Source organism: Gopherus flavomarginatus, chromosome 2 (genome assembly GCF_025201925.1).
Source record: "Gopherus flavomarginatus isolate rGopFla2 chromosome 2, rGopFla2.mat.asm, whole genome shotgun sequence".
Classification (NCBI taxonomy): domain Eukaryota; kingdom Metazoa; phylum Chordata; order Testudines; family Testudinidae; genus Gopherus; species Gopherus flavomarginatus.
In genome coordinates this window covers 299306894-299329716 of record NC_066618.1, presented here as the reverse complement: position 1 = coordinate 299329716, position 22823 = coordinate 299306894, and the positions used below count along the sequence as shown (strand labels likewise).

General features: G+C 45.9%; 2 protein-coding genes across 3 annotated transcripts in view; one reads left to right on the top strand and one right to left on the bottom strand.

Moving 5' to 3' along the window:
- The window catches only part of EEF1D (eukaryotic translation elongation factor 1 delta), a 420646-nt gene that overhangs the window by 112863 nt on the left and 284960 nt on the right, over nucleotides 1-22823 (top strand). The window lies entirely within an intron of this gene.
- Nucleotides 1-22823, bottom strand: part of ARHGAP39 (Rho GTPase activating protein 39) — a 423196-nt gene that overhangs the window by 288911 nt on the left and 111462 nt on the right. For both annotated transcript variants that reach the window (XM_050940675.1, XM_050940676.1), the window contains exon 2: nucleotides 4768-5202. In XM_050940675.1, the coding sequence (XP_050796632.1) occupies nucleotides 4768-5202 (435 nt within the window). The remainder of the gene's footprint in view (nucleotides 1-4767; nucleotides 5203-22823) is intronic.

The window sequence follows — 22823 nt, the reverse complement described above, 5'->3', positions numbered from 1 at the left end:
TACCAACTTCCCCTCCACCTATTCAGCATTAGTTGGTCAGTTCCTTGTAGACATCACAGAAGTGTATCTTGAGAATGAACCGGAAGGAGGTGAAGAGTGTAATAAGAAAAGCCAAAGAGGAGTTAAGTGCAAGAGTGTAATAAGAAAAGCCAAAGTGGAGTTTGAAGAACAGCTGGCCAAAAACTCCAGAAGGTAATAACAAAATGTTTTTTTAAGTACATCAGAAGCAGGAAGCCTGCTAAACAACCAGTGGGGCCCCTTGACGATCAAAATACAAAAGGTGCCCTTAAAGAGGATAAAGTCATTGCGGAGAAACTAAATAGATTCTTTGCTTCAGTCTTCACGGCTGAGGATGTTAGGGAGATTCCCAAACCTGAACTGGCTTTTGTAGGTGACAAATCTGAGGAACTGTCACAGATTGAAGTGTCACCAGAGGAGGTTTTGGAATTATTTGATAAACTCCACATTAAGAAGTCATCGGGACCAGATGCCATTCACCCAAGAGTTCTGAAAGAACTCAAATGTGAAGTTGTGGAACTATTAACTAAGGTTTGTAACTTGTCCTTTAAATCAGCTTTGGTACCCAGTGACTGGAAGTTAGCTAATGTAACGCCAATATTTAAAAAGGGCTCTAGAGGTGATCCCGACAATTACAGACCAGTAAGTCTAACGTCGGTACCGGGCAAACTAGTCGAAACAATAGTTAAGAATAAAATTGTCAGACACATAGAAAAACAAACACTGTTGAGCAATAGTCAACATGGTTTCTGTAAAGGGAAATCGTGTCTTACTAATCTATTAGAGTTCTTTGAAGGGGTCAACAAACATGTGGACAAGGGGGATCCAGTGGACATAGTGTACTTAGATTTCCAGAAAGCCTTTGACAAGGTCCGTCATCAAAGGCTCTTACGTAAATTAAGCTGTCATGGGATAAAAGGGAAGGTCCTTTCATGGATTGAGAACTGGCTAAAAGACAGGGAACAAAGGATAGGAATTAATGGTAAATTCTCAGAATGGAGAGGGGTAACTAGTGGTGTTCCCCAAGGGTCAGTCCTAGGATCAATCCTATTCAATTTATTCATAAATGATCTGGAGAAAGGGGTAATCAGTGAGGTGACAAAGCTTGCAGATGATACTAAACTACTCAAGATAGTTAAGACCAAAGCAGATTGTGAAGAACTTCAAAAAGATCTCACAAAACTAAGTGATTTGGCAACAAAATGGCAAATGAAATTTAATATGGATAAATGTAAAGTGACGCACGTTGGAAAAAATAACCCCAACTACACACACAATATGATGGGGGCTAATTTAGCTACAACGAGTCAGGAAAAAGATCTTGGCGTCATCGTGGATAGTTCTCTGAAGATGTCCACGCAGTGTGCAGAGGCAGTCAAAAAAGCAAACAAGATGTTAAGAATCATTAAAAAGGGGATAGAGAATAAGACTGAGAATATATTATTGCCCTTATATAAATCCATGGTACGCCCACATCTCGAATACTGCGTACAGATGTGGTCTCCTCACCTCAAAAAAGAGATATTCTAGCACTAGAAAAGGTTCAGAAAACGGCAACTAAAATGATTAGGGGTTTGGAGAGGGTCCCATATGAGGAAAGATTAAAGAGGCTAGGCCTCTTCAGCTTGGAAAAGAGGAGACTAAGGGGGGATATGATAGAGGTATATAAAATCATGAGTGATGTGGAGAAAGTGGATAAGGAAAAGTTATTTACTTATTCCCATAATACAAGAAATAGGCAGCAGGTTTAAAACAAATAAAAGGAAGTTCTTCTTCACACAGCGCACAGTCAACTTGTGGAACTCCTTACCTGAGGAGGTTGTGAAGGCTGGGACTATAACAATGTTTAAAAGGGAACTGGATAAATTCATGGTGGCTAAGTCCATAAATGGCTATTAGCCAGGAAGGGTAAAGAATGGTGTCCCTAGCCTCTGTTCATCAGAGGGTGGAGATGGATGGCTGGAGAGAGATCACTTGATCATTGCCTGTTAGCTTCACTCCCTCTGGTGCACCTGGCATTGGCCACTGTCGGTAGACAGATACTGGGCTAGATGGACCTTTGGTCTGACCCGGTATGGCCATTCTTATGTTCTAAGGTAGTGGCCTTCTGAATCAGTTCACGGAAGGCATTCTGTGTGTAGGGAAGTATAAAGAAAGCATGATGCAGACATGCGGGAAGACCCAGTTGGTATCACTGGCATAGCAGAGGGATAGCAGGGTTCAAGAAGAAAGGAGGATAAATCAGATGGCTCAGAGTTGCCAGGGCCTTGAAGGAGAAGATGAGAAATTTGAACTTAATGGGGCAGACAAGAGAAATCAGTAGAGGGATTCAAAGATGGGGTAAGACACTCTGCATGATGGACAAGCCAGAATATGAAGTTGGCTGCTGTATTTTGAATACACAGTAGAGGGCATCAGGGAGGCAGACGGGTTACAACAAAGCAACACAGGAAACAGCCACAATCTAACTGAGGGTATGGCTACATTTGGAATTTCAAAGCGCTGCCGCGGCAGCGCTTTGAAGTGTGAGTGTAGTCGGAGCGGCAGCGCTGGGAGAGAGCTCTTCCAGCACTGCATGTAAACCACATCCTTTACGGGTGTAGCGTGCAGCGCTGGGAGCCCCGCTCCCAGCGCTGCCGCCCTGATTACACTGACACTTTACAGCGCTGTATCTTGCAGCGCTCAGGGGGGTGTTTTTTCACACCCCTGAGCGCAAAAGTTGCAGCTCTGTAAAGTGTGAGTGTAGCCATGGCCTCAGAGTTTCCCTGAAGCTACATCTACACTTGGAGCTAGGGGTGGGATTCCCAGCCTGCTTAGACATACTCGCCCTAGCTCTCGTCAAGCTAGTGCACTAAGAATAGGAGTGTGGCTGCAGTCACACGAGAAGCAGCAAGCAGCGGCATGGACTAGCTGCCTCAGGTTGTGCACTCATAGGATCTAGGCGGGTTTTTACTTGGTTGACTAGCCCAGGCCACCACTCATGACTACACTACTATTTTTAGAGCCCTAGCTTGAAAAGAGCTAGCATGAGTGTATTTACAGAAGCTGAGAATCACCCTCAAGAGTAGACTTGGCCAGAGAGAGGGAAACTGCATCTTTAGAACAGAAGCTCTTCAGGGCAGATATTGCCTCCATTGTGTTTGTGTGACATTCAGCAAACAGGATAGAGATCCCAATTAAAGCCTTTGGACTACCAGACTATGGACATTTACTAATAGTAGTAATGGCTGGAATGAGTGGAGGGTGGGAAATGAGTAGTTGCTAGAATGGAAACTTTGAATGAATATTACATCCAGAGGTTTACAATGGGATCATTTTTAGGAATAAACTCCCATTTATACCCTCTGTAGGTAGTAAGTAATAAATAAATACAATAAATAAATAAAATGGTTTATATAGCCTGCAGGCTGCATCCACAAGATGGCGGTGTAACAGGAACACAGCTCAAATTCCCAGGAAAGCGCAGTGGTGCCACGTGCACTGTAAGAGGACTAATGCAGCACACTGTACAGGTAACCCAGCACTACTATACTCAGTACTTCCATAGTGCATTCCACCAGAGAATCTCCAAGGGTTTTTACAAAGCTCAGGTTTCTCTCCATTCTACAAATGGAGAAACAGACAGGGTAAGTGATTTCCCCATAGTATCACACCACTTCAGTGGCACAGCCAGGAAGGTCTAACACCCAGCCCTGGGTCTAACCACTAGACCATGCCATGGCACTGCTATGTAGACTGGAAGAAAGTAAAACCCTAGTTACAAGCACAGATTTCTCTGCCAATTATCTGCAAATGGCAAGAGTGCAATTTCAGGGAGACATGTGGCTTGGGAGTTCATTTACATTCCAATAATATACATTTTAAAGGAGAAAAAATAGGTACGTAGGCATCAAAACTGTAAATCAACAACAGTACAGAACAGGGGTGCAAAGAATGTGCAATGCAGCTGCCGGATCGGAGAGCACAGTTTTTGTGCCTACATACCAGGAAACTTGGCTTTATATTTTTATTCAATTTGAAAATCCCCTTTTTAAAAGAGAAAGTCACCCCTGCTGGAAAACCCCTGAGTCAGCACAAACAGATCAGCCCAGCAGACTGTATTCACGATGAGATACAGAAAAGGGATAAAAGTCACTTGCCTTGGAAGTAGGTCTGGTGGAGAGCTTATGATCCATTTTGTGAAATATGGTGCATTTCTAAGTTTAGAAAATTGCTTTTCCTAAGTGTTTTTAGGAGACAGCACTAAGTTACACCTGCGGGTCGGCACAGAGGTATCCCTGCAGTCAGAGGCAGTGACACCCCTTCCTCCAACACATAATTGCTTTATGAATGAATGACACTGCCCTCTTGCACATGGCCCATTAACACTTTAGCTAGAAAAGCTATCCTCTAGTACAGCTGTCCCCAAAGTACAGGGAGAGTCCCCCCTTAAGTGGGCATGGAGGAACATCCGGGGTGGGGCAGGGCGCAGGCCACCCTCACAGGGGATCGGGGAGGGAGCACGCACCACGCAGCCCCACTCCCAGCCCGGGGTGGCATGGACACATTCTATTACTGGTAAGGGGGGCAGGGAGGATGCGAGAGGAAGTTTGGGCACCGCTGCTCTGGCTCTCAGTTCATCCAGGGAAGGGGTGAGTTACACAGGATCTGTCGCTTGCAGCACAAATTCATTACAGCTTCCCCCGGCTGAGGGTATTTCACTACCCACCAGTCTACGTCACATGCTGCGTGGAGACAGCTCTGCTTTACCTTTCTGGTTCTTCTTTCACTACAGCAAACTGGGCTGACTGACGGTTTGACCTCGTCTGATCCTGCACCTTCTCGCTGCCCTCCAGCTCCTGCTCCAGGGAGGAGCTGGTGCTGCCCTCCCTGCTGACATTGCTGCTCCGCCCAGGGCTGTTCTCTGTGGAGGCCCTCGGTGACTCGGTGTTCTGCTTCAGGGTCTGCAGCTTGGCCAGCGGGATGATGTCACAGTTCTGCGGCCGGTGCCATACGGTCCGCTGGGTGGTGGCGTTGTAGTAGTAGAACCGTGAGGTGTTCGGGTCGAACAGTTCCCACCACTGGTTCTCGTTGGTGCGCTTTACGCGGACGCCAGCAGGCGGATCCCACACACACTCCCCTGTGATGAGGTTGGCGTACATGCGCTCCCGCGTTCGAGGCTCTATGATTTCCACCCATTCCAGCCTGAGGGAGAACAAAGAGGGACAATGAAAAAGCTGTTGCAGTTGCCCAGAACTAGCTAGGAAGGCAGGGTGGAGAGCAAAGGCTGCTTGGGAGGGGATGTGAGTCAGGTTTTCCCAAGCCCTGGCTTGCACTATTCCCTATACAAGGCTAAGGATTCCAGTGACTCTCCCTTAAATGCATCCCTTCTGAAAGGCCTTTGCCCCATCTCCAGCTCACAGCACAGAGGGGAGTAAGCTAATCTGATGACCATCTAAACGGCATTTTTTCTTAAATCCAAGCACTAAGCAGATGTGCTACCTTTTAGCACTGACACTTTTTCCCTCTCGCATCCTGAACCACCACCCTAGTACTCTCATGAGTACATTGTCTATTCAGATTCAAAACTCCTCAGGGCAGACTGGGCTGAGAAATGCTCAGCATGCTGCTGGCACTCTCAAATAATGAAGAAATACAGAGGAATAAAAAGGTGATGCTAAGAGAGAGCAACAAAGTCCAGCAACCACCACATATAATATAGAAATGGAACCACTTTCTAGAAATACAGAACCACTGCAACTAGTGACTGCGGTCCTGAGCACCAGATTTGGCCCCATTTATCTATTTCCAGGGGAATCTTAGAAGCCCTTTTTGCAGGATTGTGGCAGACTTTCAGACAATACTGAGCATAATTGGTGGTTGTGAGAAGGAAGTTAGTACTCATGAAAATTGAGAGCTAAACATTGGACAGAGGCTGATATGATGCTGCTAAGACCTGTAGCAAGCTTTGCTGCATACAACTATGCCAATGAATCTCAATGCTCACCTTCAGCACCTTTTACCTCTCCATTACTAAGCCCCCCAAAAGCCAGCTGCTGCCCTCACTCCCCACCTAGAGGATACCCTGCTATTACAGTCCTGGGCGCCAACAAAGCTCTGCCAGGAGCCATCTCTATTTCAATTTCCAGCAGCCATTGCTATGCTCGTTCTGAGTCTCCTGAGCACAAGCCTCTGAGGTCTCTCACCTCCCACCTTCTACACAGGAGTTCTCACAACACATTTTTGGGTGGCCTCAGAGTGCGGCCACCAACTCTTGCTGGTGGCCACTCTGACCATTTTTCCTAAAACACGTAACCAACTGTAGGGAAAACAAATTACAATGATTTGGAGATATATATATGTGCATACGTATTTATTTATGTAGGGGGGTTTTGCAGACTCAGTAATAAACATAATGTACAGCTGTTTATTCTTTACTGGACCTAAACAGAACAGAAACACAAATAATTTGCTTTGCATGTTCCCCCCTTTTTAAAGGCTTTCTAGCTAGTAAGTCTGTTACTGTGAAAAGCGATATTTGTATATTTGTTAATATCACTTTTCACAGCAGACTTACTCAGCCCCAGCAAGCTGGGGGACAAATTAAGCCCTGGATGGGGAGGGAGGAAGGGAGCCAGGGGTGATGGGGAGCTGAGGAGGCAGCAGAGGATAGGATGACGTTCAGGGAGGAAGGGAGCCAGGGGTGATGGGGGTGCAGCAGAGGACAGGACGACCTCCAGGGAATGAGCCCATGGCCGAATCCTCAGGGCCAGAGCCCAAAGCCCTACATCTCGGGAATGGAGCCCACTACCACACAGCCAGAGCCAGCTGTCCACCACCCAGGGATGAAACCCAAAGCCTGAGTCCCACCAGGAAGGTGAGGAACTCACACTGGCCACCTGCTCCTACAGCATTTGTGGCTCCAGAAGGTGGCAGGGCCCAGACCCTGCTGGCGGCACTGGGGGATGGGCCTCTGCTTTGCTCCCCCCATCACTACCCAGGAGGCTCTGCTTGCAAGAAAAGCCCCTGGTGGCTGCATGCGGCAACAGTAGCCACATTTGAGAAACAGATATGCATGGTGATTCCAGCACATGCTGCTGGCCACCTGCCATGTTTCCTGATTCACCACGCTCCTGGACATGCCTCAGTGGCTAGCATCAGCTACAAGGGCACTTCAGCTCAGCAGCACTGACACAGACCCAGCTGCAAAAGGAAACTGACTACCACTGCACAAATCCTGCTTCGGGTCATCCTGCAGCAGACTCCAGGTGTCAAGAACTGGATGCAGAAAAGGAACTAACCTACCACAGCAGGGGAATTGTGTATACATGGATGGGATTCGCATGCTACCCTCTGCTGTAGCTCTTTAGAGTATGTCTACACTGCAGCCGGGAGCGAACCTCCCTGCCCAGACAGAGACTCATGCTAGCAGGGCTCAACCTAGCATAGTAAAAATAGAAGTGTGGATGCAGCAGCTGGCTCAAGCCACTCCAGCTGCAGGGTAGACATACCCACTATGTGTCAAGTACTGTCCTGACTCTGCAGAGACAGACCAAAACACAGTAGAAAAGAAAAAAGCTTGAGCAGAAAATCGCCTATTTATGCCCCATACCATTTCTCCCTCTCTCTCCGTGCCAAAAAAACCCCAAACATTTGGACACCCAAGTTTCCAGGTGAGCTACCATTTTTTGCACCCTGCTGAGCTACCAAACAGGAAAACAGTTTCGCCTTGCTCACTGAAGAAGCTTCCTTGCCGATGTAGGAGAAAGGAAGATTTAAAAATCATATTAGTGGAGAGAGGATCATTCCTCCCAGCCCAGTCAGCAATACTCCAAGGAGCCACATACATGTCACTCTGTCCAGGACAGGACTTTTCCCCAGAGCCCCCCAGATTCCATCTAGCTTCTGAAGTGGGATTTAGAGATACTGATAGGACTCTGAAGATCACTTCTGCAGATACATGGGAGCAAATTCAGACCCTCTATAATTTCAACCCCAATCTTGAATTTGCTACCAGACTAGGCCAGTAGTACCTGGAAAATACACACAGATTGCCATGCTGGGGCACAAGAGGGAAAGGGCATGCATCAAAATGCTAGGCACTTCCCAGTAGCCCGGGACCCCTCTACAGAGGAGCTGAAGGAATGTGAACTCCACACATTTTGCAGGGGGGTTGGGGCACAAACATCACACACTCTTCTCAGCCTAGAAGAGGAAGCCTGTATTTGGCCAATTAGAAACAGGAGACCACCAGTAAAAATAGCTCCAGCTGTGACCTAGGACAGGATTGAAATCCTGTCTCCTGAGAGGAAACGCCAGGGCACACCAAGACCACCAGACCCACAACAACACTGGAGCACTCAGCTTCCTCGTGGCATTCTGAGGATTAGCAGGCTCTTAATGCTGGGAAATAGCCCCCCCTCTTTACATCATTATTTCCCCTGCCTTTGGAGAAAGGGCGAAGACTTTACAGCTCTCCTGCTTTCTCCTCAGCCTTTTAATTTACCAGAGCAATTAATCAACTTGCACAACTCAATATATTAGCCCTTCATGAAACAACGGATCAATGGCCAAGGTACATTCACCTCGGCCACTTGTTTTAACACAACTGACCATAAGCGGGAGGCGAAAAGGAAAACAATCCATCCAAATAATAAAGATCTGAGAACAGCAAGCATTACACAATTATGTTCACCAGGCCTAGAGTCAAACAAATCCGGGAGGCCACAGGCCCTGAGGGGCTGCACGGACCCTCTTTTCACAATAATGATCTCAGCCTCCTACAAAGCATGCACTGGCTTTGGTTTTGAATCTCTGAAGAGTTGAGAGCAACTACAAAGGGGGAAAAAGCTTTTCACCAACACATTTTCACTAAACAGCAGCATGCTGAGCTTAGACCCTTTTATGCTGAAATAAAGAGCCTCCGTGACCACAAGCACAAGAGCCAGTCACTTTGGACCTAGTTGTAATACCAACGTTCCTAAAGCCCCATCTGGAAGGGACTGACTGGCACTAACAGTTCAGCCTGGGCAGTACCAATATATCGGCAGTATATGCATTTCCCAGGGGGAACTGAGGCACAGACAGCCCAAGTGACTTGACTTGCCCACAGTCACACCAAGTCAGTGACAGATCTGGGATGAGAACCCAGAAGTCCCTACCTCCCAGTCCTATGCTTTAGCCACACATCATCTTTCACTGGTGGAGCTGTCATGGCGCTCATCACCTTGGAACCTTCGGTGCTGTAGAATATTCTGGAACCTCTTTCTCCTCGCATTCCAGCCCGTTGCTGATTTTACAGCGCTTGCAACGAACACTGCTGGTGAATTCAGACAGGCTAGGCTACTGCGTTCTTACTTCACACAGTAAAAAAAGCAAAAAGAGCTTTGTAAATCGCTGCAGGGTGCAATGAGACAACAGCAAAGCCAGTATAATCGTTAGGCAGCACTTCAAAATGTTGCTGGTGCTCTACAAAGTGCCACATGAGAATGAAGGTGTGGTAATGCACACCAAAGTGCATTTTACTGGCAGAGAAGGGATGCCAATGATACCACACGTTGTTTGCTTCAGTTCATGGAAGGAGCTGAGGCTACTCATTTTCTGGACAGATGGCACGGTCATGCAATACAGGTGGTGTTTTCCAGAGCTCACTGTTATAATACTGGGAATAAAAGACCTATATGTTCCCATGTGGGGGTAGGGAGAAATCCCTCCTTCCTCCTCTGCACACTCCCCACCCCCCCAACACATGCATACATACATACATACATACAACTGTGATCATTTCTCTGAGACATGAATCTTCTTGCTGTTGCCTAAGCTATTATGACCTCCAGATTAACTCATTACCATGTACTCTGCATAGGGCTACCTTTCAAGGTCACACACAAGAGACAGCTGCTGCAAAGTGTGGCTGTCCACTTGCTTGGGAGCATGAGATCATAGAATCATAGATTATTAGGGTTGGAAGGGACCTCAAGAGATTATCTAGTCCAACCCCCTGATCAAAGCAGGACCAATCCCCAAATGGCCCCCTCAAGGATTGAACTCACAACCCTGGGTTTAGCAGGCCAATGCTCAAACCACTGAGCTATCCCTCCCCTCTAAAAAAATAAATGGAGATATCCTATCTCCTAGAACTGAAAGGGACCCTGAAGGGTCAGTGAGTCCAGCCCCCTGCCTTCACTAGCAGGACCAAGTACTGATCTTTGTCCCAGATCCTTAAGTGGCCCCCTCAAGGACTGAACTCACAACCCTGGGTTTAGCAGGCCAATGCTCAAACCACTGAGCTATCCCTCCCCCTAAATGGAGCATGAAAATCCGTTCTTGACTGCACTTGATTCCCATCTGCTCCCAGGTGCAGCGTAAAGATGTTGACACTGATCTATGAGGACCTATACACTTTGGATCTTAGCTACCTGAAAGAGTAGCTTTTCCACCATCTACTGCCACAACAGATGACCTCAGCTAGGGTGCCCGAGTTGGCAGTCCCTGTACTGGACTATCTATGGACTGGGGAGGCAGGATGTTCACAGGGGAAGGCCTCTGACTCTGGAAATAGCTCTGTTGGTCTGCACAGCACAGTGTAAGCCCCATCTATCCTCTCAGGCTTCTGTCTGGAGAGGTGACAAAGAGCAAAGTCACACCCTATAGAACCACTGAAGTCAGCAAGTCCTCTTGTTAAACTGGAACTGCTCTACTCAACCAAAAGAAACAGCAGAAACATCAATCCTGCATCCCATGCAGCATGCTCCCTCCAGAAGTTTGGCCCTGCCAGACAACAGATGCCCTGGAAGATCTTACAAAATGTCAATCACCACCTGTGCCTCTGAACATGCTCCTCACAACTATTGAAAGTCAAGAGCATCTGCAAACTCTACCAGGAGTCAACTTCTCCTTTCCAGAGGGAAATTCAACACCCAGCATAACACATGCAACAGTCCAGCAAATGCTGAGCCATTTCTTGATGTTATCAGTGGCCTAGCATCCAATCCACTCTATACACTTCATATTTCTCAGCAAGCTAATTAAAAAGCCAGCAGAGCTATTTTCAATTCCACCTCTTCTCTGGCAATATCCTTGATCTCTTCCCTCACCAAACTACAGGACAAAATATCCAGTCTTGCATTTAAAAATGGTCAGTGATCGAGAATCCATTACGACCCTTGGTAAATTGTTCCCATGGTTAACTGCACTCATTGTTAAAAATTATGGCTTATTTAGACTAATTGCAACACTTGGTGAAAACACATCAGAATCAACTCTATTCCAAGACTCAATTTAAAGACTTCTTAATGGATTTAATACTTCCTTCAAAAAGATTGTATCCAAGCTACACAGATAGACAAAGGAAGCTTTAGTCCGATTGCATTTGAAATGCGCACACCCTCTCTCCAAAAAGAATACAGGATTAAAAGTATAAGAGGCTGAAAGAATGCTAAAGCCCACTATGCCCCGTTGCTGTAGAAACTCTGCAGTGGGCGTACTTTAGAGATCTGAAAGGGTACCCTGCCTTTCAGGCCCTCAGTTCCACCTTTGAAGTTATTTGAATCAAATATCCTGCCAGTTTTAATTGTCCTGGCACTGGTTACTGTGTGTTCAATGCAGATGCAGTGACATGTCTCCCTGGAAACAAATTAATTTTGTTACACGACCATAACAGAAAGTCAGGAAACATCACCACTCACGGTTACCTATGGCAATAAATGGGGCCTTATTCCACACACACAGTAATTAGGGATCAATTTCCCCCCAACACTTGGGTGCATGAGGAGGATGGTATAAAATTATAAGAGAGTCACTCTTGTAAATATACCACTAGTCTGTACTGGACGGAATCAGAACTGCTCAGCTATGTTTCATAGGCTCTGTACAGCTAATTTTCAGCTTCTGTGGCAGAGGCCAGCACTTCCAGAGCAGCCGTTTTGTCCCCACTGCTACTGTTAAGTCCCAAGTAGCTGTGGCATGCAACACAGTGGCAACTGTGAAGCTGTGTGAGAACCTGTACAGGTTTGTTAAACTATAGTGAAGGATTAGGTTAGTGTTTGAGATTGCTAGAGAAATCCAGATAAAAACTGTGATGGACCAATATTAACCGTCTAAGAAAAACCACCACTACTCCTTTAAGAGATGAGAGGAGGTAGCTCTGAGCTTTTAGTTTCTGTGCCTAATGCAAGTCTCAAGCTCTGCCTTCCAGCTGATTCACAATTGCCTGGTACTGGAACAGCTCTATCAAGGAGACCTAGCAAGTCAGCATTGCTACACTACTGCTATAACAACTAGCTCATTATTCAATGGCTATTAGCCAAGATGGGCAGGGATGGTGTCCCTGGCCTGTTTGCCAGAAGCTGGGAGTGGGCAGCAGGGGATGGCTGACTTGATAACCTGTTCTGTTCATTCCCTCTGGGGCACCTGGCATTGGCCGCTGTCAGAAGACAGAATACTGGACTAGATGAACCTTTGGTCTGAACCGGTATGGCTGTCCTTATCTAGGCAGATGGCTAGCAATAATTCAAACCTCGCACATCTTCTGATGAACAGCCTTCAACTATTTCAGTAAAATCAGTAGTTGTCTGGAAAAGTTACCTTGACAGATAATTTTACCACCCATAGATACCTGTTACAGTGGAGTAAAAGAGTTAAAGTTTAGGGAAATTTTCGATGTCCCTTATGACACTACAGTGATTACGAAATACACTAATTCTGATCACTAGGAGCTTGTACTCGAGTGTATTTTACAGAGAATTGGTTTGGGATTTATTGGTAAACAAGGGTTAGAGGGGAAAATAGTGAGGCGGGCATCTCTCAAAGCAAAACAGGGTCAAAAGTTGTCATTGATTCAAGGTTCTGTTTCGAATGAAGTGTTTTGCAGCAGAGGCCTGTAACACACACAGTACAGGCACACAGAATGGAGTTCTTTTAACAGGGTCTGCTTACAAGTGTAATTTTCCTCTTGGTCCACAAGCAGATTGCTCAGTGTAGTATGCTACAGAACACACTTTAGCCTGCATACCAAACAGTTCACTCGTCACAAGTTAATACCCTTCTAAAGAGGGAATGCTTAGGTGCTTTAATCAGTATGGCTGCTGCCAGAGAGGTCCAGAGCGTCACTCTGGCTGCATGGTCACAATGTTACTGAAATTCACCCTGGCCACCCCACACTGCAGACAGAGGTGATGGACTGTCAAATGGTGGTGTGATCTGGTGTGCTCCACCCACAACCTGACTCTTGGCAGCACCAACTCATGGGCTGTGTGGATAACAAAGAGGGGAGACTGCCCAACCAAGAGAGACCAGGATTAGCAATGAAGTCCTCCTGTGGAGGCTGGGACCAGAAGTTTCTCTCCATCCCTCCCCCAAGAAATATCTGAACGAATGCCACTGTAGCACTGCTTCTGGAACTTGATGACATCATTGGTGAAATGGAGTTTGCAAAAGCACTGCCAAGGATTAGATTTAATTCTTTCCTTGTAATAATTTAAATGGGATATTGAAGTGCTATTGTCATCCAAGGTATTAACAGCCTATCCTGTTAAACAGCAGATTGTTAAAACAACATATTCCTGGAGAGCCAACGTCAGCTAACCTTAATTAACAGAGAAATACTGGGATTTAATTTGAATTTAACATTCTTCATGTTAATTAATTTGCCTGTTTCAAGACCACTCCCTGAGTAGCTTTTTTAAAAATTTATTTATTATTAAAGTGACTGCGATAAAATACTTTCTTTAGCTTTACAGGGCTTAAGATAACCTAAACAGTTAATAAATTGGCAGAGGTAAATTATCCATGATAAACCAAACAAACAATTCAATCCTTAAACAAGAATCCTTTGCACATCTAGAATACATTAAAACATGACTTTACTGGATTTGGGGAATAGTACACTTTGGTCTTACCTTACCTAGAGAAGTGTTCCACACTAGGGTAGACTCACAGCCAAAAGGTGTCATCTCTATCATCAGCTCTCCAGAGAGACAAAGATTGTAAGCGAAGTAAACACTGTTCACTGCTTATGTTCCATTTTGTTTATTTTTCTCTTTTCCTTTCTTTAATCAGTCAGCTAATTGTGATAATTTTTCCTTCTTGTAATTGTGGTGTCCTCTGAGGTATGGCAAGAATCCCACCCCAATTAAAACAATGTGCTTGAATTATCACTAAGAGAATTAAGATTTGACCCACTTGTTTTTGTTTCTCTAATTTTTTTAAAGTAATTTTTGGTATAAAAATACTTGTCTCCCTACACTCCTTTCTACTCCACACTTGGAAATTACAGGTGCCATCATTAAATACTACTTCTTCAGCTAATTAATCAATCATCTAATCATGGAGCACTGAATGCTGGGACCATGGTCAGCATGGGCCATGGCTTCATAATTAAATAAAAGAGTAGCTGCAAGCCATACTTTAGGAAATTAACACCATCCTAAAGATTACAAGATCTACCATCATTTTACAATATTGCCAAGCAAGACTGTTTCAACTGTATTTTCATTTCTTTCAGAATTTAAAGATCTGTGTTGATTTGATTCTTTGTTAAACATTCAGGCTCCAAGCAGGACAATTTGGTTTATTACACACATTTCAGAGTGCACACGTTATTCTACTGCAATGTTTTGAATAAAACATTTGTTTTAGCTTCAAGACAATTTGTAGTTCCTAGGCATGCCAGACCCTAGAAAGCTCAAGCTGATGAATACATGAGCAGAACTGACACAAAACTGCTGAACATCAGCAGTAAAACACTATCCTCTACCCACCGTGAAAAACTACCAGAATAATAGCCAAGAACTCCCAAAATAACTGGCAAAAAAAATCTGTTAAGTCACCCAGCTTTCTTTCTCCAGTAATAAATTCAGTGGCCACAAACACCTTTACACAGATAAATTTCATTAAACTATATAAGCAGCAAAGAGTCCTGTGGCACCTTATAGACTAACAGACGTTTTGGAGCATGAGCTTTCGTGGATGAATACCCACTTGGTCGGATGCATCTGAAGAAGTGGGTATTCACTCACGAAAGCTCATGCTCCAAAACGGCTGTTAGTCTATAACAGGGGTCTGCAACTGATGGCACACGAGCCAATTTTTAATGGCACGCGGCTGCCTGCTGGGACTCTGCGTGCCATTAAAAATGCTGCCGACGCGGCAAGCCGCGGGGTCCGCGGTCCCAGGCCGAGCTCAGCAAGCCTCTGCCTTCCCCTGGAGCCCTGCTGCCGCGCGCGCAGTGCTCTGGAGGCTGGGGCTAGGCGCTCCCGCGGGGCAGCGTTTGGCTCCATGGGGAGGGAAAGATGCTCCCCGCTCATCCACGTGCGCAGCGCTCTGAGGCGCGGGGCGGAGCAGGGCTGTGCGCGGGGGGGAGGCGACGGCAGGGCTCCAGATGAGCGAGGAGCCTCATGGTAAGGGGGCAGGCTAGGGGGCCGGCTCCGGGGCCGGGGGGGGGCAGTCAAGGGACAGGGAGCAGGGTGGGTTGGATGGGGGGGTGATATACTGGGGGGTGGCTAGGGGCGGGGGTCATCAGGGAGCAGGGGGGAGTTGGAGGGGCATGGGAGTCCCGGGGTCTGTTTGGGGGGTGGATAGGGGTCAGGGCAGTCAGGGGACTGGGAGCAAGGAGGGTGCTGGGGGGCAGTTAGGGTGGGGAGGGTCTGTGGAGGGGGGGGTCAGGGGACAAGGAGCTGCAGGGGTTGGATGAGTCAGGAGTTCTGGGGGGACTGTCAGGAGGCAGGGGTGTGGAGAGGGGTTGGGGCAGGCATGGAGCAGCGGGGGGTTGTATGGGTCCAGAGTTCTGGGGGTCCTGTCAGGGGGTGGGGAGCAGTTAGATAGGCATGGGAGTCCAGGGGGTTCTGTCTGCGGGCGGGGGTGTGGATAAGGGTTGTAGCAGTCAGGGGACAGGTAGGGGGTAGGGTCCTAGGGGGGGCAGTCAAGGGACAAGGAGGCTTAGATAGGCAGTGGGGTCCCAGGAGGGGGTAGTCGGGACAAGGAGCAAGGGGGAGTTGGGGGTTATGGGGGGGCAGTCACCCAGCCCTCTGCCCTGACCCCCCACATACACACAGCCCTCTGCCCTGAGCTCTGCACCCCCACACACACCCAGGCCCCTGCCCTGAGCCCTGTACCACCCAGCCCTCTGAGTCCTTCACCCTGCCCCATGACCCCAGCCCTGACTGGCACCCCCGCACATACCCAACCCCCCTACCCTGACACAAGCACTCCCTTCAATGCCCCCAGCCCTCTGCCCTGACTCTTTAACCCTCCACATCCCCAGCTCCCCCCCCACATCCCATGCACTCTGCACATCCCCATCCCCACCCTGAGCACCAAACGGGAGCCCCTGCACCCCTACTCACATTCCCACCTGCACCCATCACACCACATGGGAGCTGCCCAGGTAAGTGCCGCCACACTCAAACCTCCTGCCCCAACCCTGAGCCCCCTTCTTCATTCTAGCTCCTGGCCAGACCCTTCACCCCCAGCCCTGTGCTCGGTCCACTCCAAGTCTCAGTTCAGTGCAGAGAGAGGAAGAGAATGGGCTAGAATCAGGGAGAAGGTAGGTACCCACTGTATGTGGGCAGGGTCGGGACCCCAGACCAGCACTGGGCTGAGCGGGTCCAGCAGCCGGGATCCTGGCTGGCAGGAGCTGGAGGATGGAACCCACTGCCAGTCTGGGGTCCTGCCCACCAGCCCCACACAGCCCGCTGCCAGTCTGGGGTTCTGGCTGCCAGACCATTCCCAGCTGGGGTCCCGGTCGCAGGCCCCACTCAGCCCACTGCCGGCCTAGGTGAACAGAACCCCAGACCAGCAGCAGGCTGAGTGGGTCGGTAGCGTAAGATCAACATTTTAATTTAAAAATTTTAAATGAAGCTTCTTAAACATTTTGAAAACCTTGTTTATTTTACAATACAACACTAGTTTAGTTATATAATATATAGACTTGTAGAGAGAGACCTTCTAAAAACCATTCAAATGTATGACCGGCACGCGAAACCTTCAGTTAGAGTGAATAAATGAAGACTCGGCACACCACTTCTGAAAGGTTGCCGACCCCTGGTCTATAAGGTGCCACAGGACTCTTGGCTGCTTTTGCAGACCCAGACTAACACAGCTACTCTGATATTAAACTGTATAAAAACTTAAGCAAGAGGGTACAGGAGCTAGAGTAGCCAGAACAGAAAGTGACGAGAAACCCAAGAGCTGTGATGAGAGTTACCAAAAACATCCTAGTCTTCAGTTCCAGTAGAAGTTATTGTTTAATTCTAATGTATGTACTTGTGCAAAAAGTAACAGCTTATTATTAAACAAAGCACAGGCATCAAGTGCAGAACATGCCTGCCATAGATTTTAAAAACCTACAGGAACTAGGAATGAAATCCTGCTTCTTACCTGCCCACCATACTAAAAAAGCCACATATGGAACCACTCAGCCACCTGCAGAGAAAATAACCATATCATCATACTATTCTAATTCTTGGCCTCCTGCACCCCTTTTCCATCCCCTCCCAAAACTAATCTCCACCCTGGAGCCAACAGACAGCTAATGCAGCACATGCAGTACTGGTGCAACAGGTTCACTCATTGTGTCACACCATTAATTTGGAACGAATCTTTCTGGAAGAGGCCACGTCTTTCTAAACCTTCTGTGAAGCACCTAACACAATTTTGGTGTTATAAAATAACCGGTCACTAAGTGCTCAAAAGAAACCAGTGCTATATTCGAGGTAAAGCATAGGTCTAATTTATTTCTTCAAACACACGAACTAGCAAGCCCTGCTCTTTGTTTTTACATTGTTTGACACAACTCCATCCCTGCCTGTGTCTCTGCTCACTTCTTATTAATACCCACCCCCTTCCTGCCACTCCAGCGCATCTCACCACATATCCTTTTCTCTCATCTTCAGGTTTTCCTTCTATGATGGCCCCTATGCATGGATCCCTCTGCCTACTACCACCTCAATGAGAAAGCTCTAAACCCACTTATTCAGACTTTAAACTGTTTGGGTTTTTTTCAAACTGGAGTGGGAGTCAGTTTCAAAGTTTAGGGACCTTATGTAGTCCCCTGCTCTGCCAGCAGACTCTGCTATGTACTACAAGAACTCCAGCTTGAGTGCCTCCCCTAACCCAAGTGTAGCTGTACTGATAGGGAGAGAGGAAGTCTCAGGTGGGTCCCAGACCTTCTACAGCTTTACCAGTCAAAACCAACAGCTTGATCTCTACCCCAGGATCCCACAGACAAGCCAGTGCAGCCCAAGCAGTACTGCGGCAGCATGCTCACAGTGAGATGTAGAGCTTGACACATGGGCTACCGACATTCTCCACTAGCTTAGTCTTCTGAATGAGTTTCAGCTGTAGCCCGGCAGAGAGCATGCTTTCACATGCTGCATGCGAGGACACCAGGCCTGTAAAACTAAACGCACTCTTTACAAGGAGAACAATTTACAGAGATACTGCAACTGCAGCTAGCATTGAAGCTAAGGGCATACAGACTAACTTCCTCATGGCTTCTCCAAACTCATCTCTCCTGCAACATGTGCTCTCATTCCACATAGGTTGCTACTTAAACAGCAACAGACTAATACAGAGGTGGCACAAGCATATATCAGAGCAGCAAGTAGGACTGCTAGGCATCTGGTTTTCCAGTACATGCATCCGATGAAGTGGGCTGTAGCCCACGAAAGCTTATGCTCAAATACATTTGTTAGTCTCCAAGGTGCCATAAGTACTCATGTTCTTTTTGCGGATACAGACTAACACGGCTGCTACTCTGAAACCTAACTTATGTTGCAGTATATATATCCTTCAGTATCTTTCACTGTAAAATCCAGGTATTCACTCTCTGAATCTGCATTTACTAAGGGATGCTAACCAGTCTCTGGGACTCCCTCTGTTAATATTGGTCTCTGTTTTAAGAATGAACTTCATGCAATATTGGACTACTCAGTGAAAATTTGAACTCTTTTTACCTGGTTAAGAGTGCCTCACTTTCTATGTTTGAAAGTATTTGACCTCAACAGAGTAAATATTTCTACAGTGCTGTGTGCCTTCCTTTGGGAGTAGTGTCTATTCATAAATAGGCCATTTGCATCAGCAGCAGTCTTGAAGAGCAGCCAGGACGGGATTTTGGAATGGCAGCACCAACTGGTCTCAACCTCTCTATAGAAACTCTGTGTTTTGGAGTTTTGCTATATTTTCATGCTAATATAAAGTTCATCTAAATTCTATCAAACCCAAGGATTATAAAAACAAGCCAGCAGGAATCTTACAGCCAACATCGGAGGTGTCTGCCTGCCAACTCATTCACTCCACAAAGAAAAGTTTTGCTCCTCTATTTTATAATGTGACATTTAAGAAGCTGCTTCCCATTGGAACGTGATGTTCATTTCATTGCTATTGATAGTGCAGTATAAACAGACCACCCTTAACCAAGCAAAACAACGTCTATTAACTTCTACTAACAGCTTCATAATACCCTTCATGTGATAACACAAATCCTGTTGAGTCAGACTGGGATCATTACATAATGCCTAATCTTCACAGAACAGCATAAGCCCCCTAACCTTCTCCTTAACATTGTAAACAAACTCAAATCCCCTTCTCCTCAAAGGGGAAGGGTATGAATATACATAGCAGGCAAGAGCCATCCACAATGGAAGCCTTCTGCTTGTTGCTTTTAATTTGACAGGAATAAGCAAAGACTCAGCAAGACCAATGTGCAGCAGAGATTCACTTTGATACACAATTTGTTTCCTATGATGGGTTTAAGAAGGAGAAAAAAAAAAAAAAAAAAAAGGCCATCTCTTGCTTTGTCAGCACTTTCACTGAATCTTTTCCCTTGCTGAAATTACTGCAGATACTAGCAATGTCAGAAGGGGTTGAGTTTTTCACTCCCTCTGCTAGGCAGTAATTATTTGGGGATGCCTAGCAGTCACATTCTGGATTTTATCCTGATAGGCCAGCATGGGTCCCAAGATGTTAGTTATAGATCTAGGCCTCATCCTGGAGATCTTGGGAGTCAGGAGGCTCTGATTCTAATCTCAGCTCTGACACGTCTCCTTCAGTGCCTTGGGGAAGTCAAACTCTACCTCAGATTTAGACCATCGTCTGTAAAATGGGTATAATACTTAGTTCACCAGGATGGTATGAGGATGTTACATAATGCCTGGAAAGAGCTTTAACACAGCAAGTATTATTGTTATACAGTATCTGCTATGATCAAATCAAGGGCAGATAATGTATGAGCATGAGTGCTAGGTAATGCAGATCCTCAGGTTTTGTATTAAAACTAAAAGAGCCTGAGTCACAGAGTTTGCATCCAGCTCTTACATCTTCCTTCCTGACAGAAGGGGAGATCTGAGGTTCTGGTTGGGGACCCTTCCATATCTTAACTGCTGAAAACGGAGGTCTTTTAATGTCAAAGCACAGACTGAACCTTGACATTTTCAGCCTGCTTGTCAGCACAGATGCAAAGGTTTACTTCAAGTACCGAAGTTGTGTAGTTAACCCTGTTATGCAATCTGTTAGGAAACCCAAGATGTAACACACTGCAAATGAACTAACATGCCCACGCCACTGCTCCTGGATGGAGCTGTAACTGATCAGCAGTGTGTCACATGCCATATGTTAATATAGATTCCTCTTCAGCTCAAGGAGTAGGGACCTGTACTTTTGAAGACTGAGATTTGAGTTCTAATCCCACTGCTGCTATGAAATTAGAAATGTGCAACAGTGACAACTAAAGCAGCCTAAGATTTGTTACAAAATAATGGTTTATTTTCATAAAATTATACAGGCATTTTTTCCATAGGCTTGTGACCTTGGCACTTTGGACACCACTTTTAAAAAAAAAAATGGACTGACCTGGAGAATGATGTTGGCAACAGCATGGACAGTGACAATTTTCATATTGCCTTAACTTTTTTCTATGCAGTAAACTCCTTATTTGTGTAATTATTTCTCTTATCTTTCCTGGATTAAGGCCATATTCCTCTACGTGACAATTAATCTGAACAGGTTGGGTGCAAGGGAACGCTGAAACAAGTTTGAAAATGGACACAAGACACTGAAAATTCCGAATGTTTTGCAAAGCTTTGAAGGTAAACAAAAGCTGAGGCAAAGGGAATGAACAAGGGTTGGACACAGAGGGGTGAATGTGTCAGTCCTAAATAAAATCTGTCACAAGGACATTATGGAGTCTCCAACAGCTCCCAAGAATTATCCATGTGTAATCTCACATTCTAACCGTAGCACTGATCCAGCACTGAAGTTGTACTGCCATGACAGTCTCCATCATAGCATTATCCTGGTACATTTCCATTAAAATCCTTTTGCATTACAAGGATTAGCACTACCAAGAAGTGAGGGGTTTTTACCCACAAAAGCTTATGCCCAAATAAATCTGTTAGTCTTTAAGGTGCCAGCGGACTCCTTGTTGTTTTTGTGGCTACAGACTAACGCGGCTACTCCTTGATACTTCACTACCATTGGGTATCTCCCTAGACTGGCACTGATGTAGTCTCCCAGTATAGTGACACCACTGCAGAGTTTCATTTTTTGTTCTGCAGCATTATTTTAGCGTATTCCTGCCCCTTTCCATAACTTGATTGCAATCAATTTAAAAAGCAGCATATTCAACTTCTCCACTCCTTCTGATGGATTCTTCAACAGTTATTCAGAATTGGGCTACTAGCTAGTCCTAAAAGTTGAACTATTAGATTCTCATTTAGAGGCACTTACTCCACAGCTTCATGATACTTGTCTTATTAAGTCTGTATATTCCCACAAAGGAATTATGATCTAGACATGGAAATCCCCTTTTGGGCTTTAGCTACTTCCCAAAAAAGAGCAATTTGCCCATTTATCTCCTATTCAATGGATGCCAGTCTGTCTCAAGCGCAGTGATTCACTTATTGCTGACCTCACTCTACTATAAATCAGCATTGTCAGTGAAGTCAATGGAGTTTAAACATCTTAGCAATGGTTTGAGGGGCCTCTGGCGTTTTATAAAATGATCAAAAGAAGATTGATGTATATAAAATTTATGTTCATGATTTGAACATATCTCCCTTCCCCACCTGTCACCTATAACCTCTTACCGTAAGATCTTCCAGGCACGTGGTCATACAGCCCCCACGACAATAGGGTCATGCTTTTAAAGTTGGATATGAGATGTATTTTATGCATACACACTAGTGTAGTTTATTGTTCCATATTTCCCTTGCAAAGTTTTCTGGTCTGTATGCTGCTTGCCTGTGTCCCCAGCCAAGGAAGTATTAAACACTACACTGTCAGTCTGTTCATGCCCTTTCTTCATACAGCCAATTATTGGCTGCACCAACAATTTTCAACAAACTCCAAAACAAAAGAGTTCAACACAAATCCAATTGTTAACTTTCCATAGCCATGGGGCTTCTAGGGCGACCAGACAGCAAGTGTGAAAAATCGGGACAGGGAGTGGGGGTAATAGGATCCTATATAAGAAAAAGACCCCAAAATCGGGACTGTCCCTATAAAATTGGGACATCTGGTCACCCTAGGGGCTTCCTTGCCAAAGGCTCCCTGCTCCTATTCTATTCTATACAGGTCCTTATACCAAACATCACCCTAGTATCAGACCACCTGTGAGTAGTGCATTAAGTAACATGGCTACACATCTCATGGTTTTGTTCCCTTGTCCTCTCCCTGCAGGAGAAGTGCAGGCAGTGGAGCATGTCTTGTTTTGGTAGGGTTTGGTTTTTTAATATAGTAACTCCTCACTTAAAGTCATCCCAGTTAATGTTGTTTCGTTATGTTGCTGATCAATTAGGAAACATGCTCATTTAAAGTTGCACAATGCTCCC